Consider the following 4221-nt stretch of genomic DNA (forward strand, 5'->3'; position numbering starts at 1 on the left):
AGCTACTGCGCTGTCCGGGTGAGAGGTAATGCCTGAAATTTGATATCTCGACACACTGTTTCTGGGGATATAGGAATATTGAATCGCCGAACGATTTCCGAAATGGGATGTCCCATACATCTAAGTCCAACTACCATTTCGCGTCAAAAGTCTGTTAATTCCTGTCGTGCGGCCATAGCATGTCGGCAACCTTTCTAAATGAATCATCTGAGTACAGTTCACACTCTGCCATTGCACTGCCTTTCAGACCTTTTGTAGGCTATAATAACGCCACCTGTAAACGTGCACATCGCTATCCCATGACGTTTGTCCGCTCATTGTACGTTTGATCCCTGAGAAAGGAAAGGTAGTGAAAACTGTAATCAAATGTTGCAATGAATTAGTAATGAAAAAATCTATATAGCTGGAAAGTAAAGGTAAAAGTCTTACGTATCAGTTACAAACAAATGCGTCATGCTTAACTAGCCGGCCGTTGTGACCGAGGGGGTTCTAGGCGCTTCAGTCCGGAACCGCGCTGCTGCTACTTTCGCAGGTTCGAAACCTGCCTCAGGCATGGAGGTGTGTGATGTCCTTACGTTAGTTAGGTTTAATTAGCTCTAAGTCTAGGGGACTGATGACCTCAGATATTAAGTCCCATAGTGCTTAGAGCCATTTGAACCATCATGCTTGACTTCCATTGGCTTCTAATAGTATCCTTATCATCAGTGGTACGCAATTTGATTCTATGATAAGTAAATTACTTTTAAAATCGATTAAAATGTCAATGATAAGAAATATTATCATTTCATTACTGTAACCATGCACTTCAGGAGTGTACTAAACCGTAAAACTCCGTAAATGGATAAAGAAGTTCTTAGATTTCGAGCTACATGACTTGAGATAAAATGCTAAAGCTTTCTACAGCTTTCACCACAACTGTTCTCACTAGTTAAAGAATTTTGAGTGCAGGGATAGGCAAGGTGTCTGCCTTGTATGCGAGTAACAGCAGGATCCAGAAAGTTCCAGAGGTAAACCGAATTAACCCAAACATGAGGAAGTGAGCTAAACAGCCTGCTATAGTGCTGGTCCGCCGCCGGTGCAATGATTTTACACACGATATTCTGTGGTAGGCAATCACAGCTCAGAGACATTGCGAATAACAATAACAACACTCAATAACCTGACAGGTTGTCATAAAAATTAGATCAGTTAAAAAGTCAAGAATGGTGAAGTGTTTACAAAAGCCGCATAGCTGTATGAAGGTGCTTTATTCGTAACTACCAATTTCACGTCAGCAGAAAAGCCTCTTCAAGTTCACATGCTCTGTAAATTTTAACAAGCGTCTTCCAGCTGTACTCAATTTGATAATAACAATCCACCAACGTTCAATAAAAAGAATACCAGTCGCCATTATTAAGGTTTATTTCTAGGCTGCCTGGTTGCCTGGAAATAAACCTATACAATGGCGACTGGTATTGTTTTTATTGAACATTCAACAGCCGTAGTCCCATACTCGAGCAGAAGATGTAGTTACACTCACCTGCCAGTGTGGTTTGACTGTCAAAGAGGATAAATTCCCCAAAGCTAGGACTCTGTAATTGTCCGTTTACATCATGGAAATATGTCTGTTATACACCTGAAGAAGCGTCTGTACTGACTTGAAATTCGTAGTTGCGAATAGGTCACCCTCCTGTAGCTATGCAGGTTCTGGAAACAATTCTTCATTAAAGACGTTTTAATTGTCACTCTGAAGAGCAAAAACATTACCGCCGTATGCTTAACAGCTTGTTTGTCCGTCTCTGCAAAGATACAGAATCAATGATTCTGCGTATCAGGAATCCGACATTTTGTTGGTGGGTTTGTGCATGTATGTGGCTCTACATGTCTAAGCACAGGTCATGTAATTCGCGTAAATAATGGGCTGCTGATTTGCCTACGCTGTGATGGCGGCCGATAGCGACCCACATTGGTTGCGTAGGATTTACGCTCGGCGAATTTGGTCGTCGAGACATCAATGTGAGTTCACGGTAATGTTTCTCAAACCACTGTAGGACGGTTCTGGCTCCGAGATACGGACAATTATACTACTGAAACATAACATCTCCGTCACGGATGACATCAAGCATGAAAGGATGCAGGTGGTTAGCAGCTGTCAGCGTGTCTTCGATTACTACACAGGTCTCATGCAAGCGCAGGAAAATGACTCCCATAGCACGATACTGCTCCCATTAGCTTGCGACCGTGGCGCGCTGCACATTTCAAGACGCTGTTCACCTCGATGACGGCGCTTGTGAAGACGACAATCGACATACTGTAACACAAATGTGATTCACCTGTAGAGCTGCGACGTTGCTGTCGATCGACAGTCGAATCCCGATAGACCCGTACCCACTGCAATCGTAATTAATGATGTCGTTAGGTCAACACTGAACACACAAGGGTGGTCCATTGCGGACCTACATGTTCAACAACGTACAACCAACGGTGTGATCCGAAACACTTCTGCGTGCACCATCTATCCTACAGAACATACAAGCCTCCGAAACTGGAACAGAAGGGAGAACCGATAGAGGTACTCAGGGTACCCTCCGCCACACACCGTCGGGTAGCTTGCGGAGTGTGGGTGTAGATGGGTGTAGATGTAGAATCTCACGTTCTATGCAGAGTCGCGGAGTTCAACCATTTACCGTCTAGTGGTAGTTTCACTGTTCTTCTACCTCGTTTCGTAGGTGCTCACGACAGTAGCACGTCAACATTTGACCACCTTTTCCATTTTCGAGGTATCTGCTTAAGAATAATCTGCTCTTCGTCAAAGTCGTTTATCTCGATGGATTTCCCCATCTGGGGCCCATATCTTCGTTAGGGTGATACGCCGTCCCTGTCTGCTCCTCCTACACACTTTTGTTACAGCGCCACAAGGCGGCATCCAACGTCGTCGTGGCAGTGGTGATAATGTCCTGGCTGACGAATATATTATTTTTGTGATAATTTGAATGGTTGTTGAGTACTGAGTGTTGTTATTGTTATTCATAATGATTTGAGCGGATGGGATGGGTGGCACCATATTCGGAACTATCACTGTTGTAGACCTGCAAGTGTCAAGCCCTTTCTTCTGCTTCCTTCCAATGTCCAAAGCCCATTCCTGAACGCTCATGTGCTCAGTAATGGAATCTTAGCAGGCTCTTGGCCTATCCCAGCAGTCAGAAGTGGGTGATATCATTGCCACTTGTAGAAAGTTAGAGAATTTAATCTCCATCGATGTGGTCTGCAAAAAAATTTATCCAACTAAGCATCAAGACTCAAATGTACCTGTGAATATAGATTTGAGCTGATGGAAAGGAATATTTGTTGGAGGGTAGAACCGAGAGGTGTACAGTATGACAAAAGAGTGACCATTAAATCCTTGCAGATCGTCCTGAGTGCCCTCATGACCGTGGCTCTGGCCAAGCCGGGTTACCTGGGAGCAGGGATCGCCGCCCCTGCCGTCGCTGCTGCCGCCCCCGTGCTCGCCGGCCCCGGCGTCGCCGTCCAGCCCGCCCCCGTCCTGGTGGGCGGCATCCACCCTGGCCTGGCGGCCTACGGCCCTGCCAACATCGTCGTCGGGCCCGGCGGGTACAACCTGGACACCCCTGACGTAGCCGCCGCCAGGGGCGCCCACCTGACGGCCGTCGCCCAGACGAGGGCGCGCGACGCCGCCATCAACGGAGCGGCGCTGGCCGCCGCGGCTGCTGCGGCATACGCCGCCCCCAGGGTGGTCGCCGCCCCGGCAGCCGTGGTCGCCGCCCCCGCCGTGGCTGCCGTTGGCCCAGCTGTCGGGCCTTCCGTGGCTGCCCTCGCCCCCGGCCTCCTGGGGGCGCCCGGAGCTCTCGCTGCCGCCAAGGCTGCCTACCACGGTTAAAACGATCACCTCTTACCGTCGCTGCCATGGTAGTTTCATAGCACAGTGAATGGAGTAAGCAGCTTAGTATAGGCCAGGCAGAGAGAAAAAAAATGAAAATGTTTTGCAGGAAAATTGAATAAAACATTGTTACAGAAATTTTCTACATGTTAGACTCTTTTCTAGCTTCTATAACTATGACAGCCATTTGCTTTCTTTTTCTTTTCACACATCTAGTCCCCTAGGACCAAATTGAGGAGCAAAACATCTCCATGGTCGTGGAACGAGTCAGTACGTGAAATTACAACAGAAAAGTAATAACAGATAAAATAAAATATTTATGAACCCAAACAAAGACAAGCCAT

General features: G+C 47.0%; 1 protein-coding gene across 1 annotated transcript; it reads left to right on the top strand.

Annotated features, from left to right (window-relative positions):
• Positions 1-3406: 3406 nt before the first annotated feature.
• LOC126176116 (cuticle protein 18.7-like) lies at positions 3407-3877 on the top strand. Its single transcript, XM_049923253.1, has 2 exons — positions 3407-3463; positions 3512-3877. Exons 1-2 carry the CDS (start codon positions 3407-3409, stop codon positions 3875-3877), a joined length of 423 nt encoding a protein of 140 aa, XP_049779210.1.
• The last annotated feature ends 344 nt before the right edge of the window (positions 3878-4221 follow it).

This window comes from Schistocerca cancellata, chromosome 3, assembly GCF_023864275.1.
Source record: "Schistocerca cancellata isolate TAMUIC-IGC-003103 chromosome 3, iqSchCanc2.1, whole genome shotgun sequence".
NCBI lineage: Eukaryota > Metazoa > Arthropoda > Insecta > Orthoptera > Acrididae > Schistocerca > Schistocerca cancellata.

Excerpts from the sequence above, each read along its gene's own strand:
- LOC126176116 (XM_049923253.1), top strand. The coding sequence starts at position 3,407 with ATGACCGTGGCTCTGGCCAAGCCGGGTTACCTGGGAGCAGGGATCGCC. Across the intron at positions 3,464-3,511 it reads CAGGGATCGCCGCCCCTGCC|CCCGCCCCCGTCCTGGTGGG; the intron begins GTCGCTGCTGCC and ends GTCGCCGTCCAG.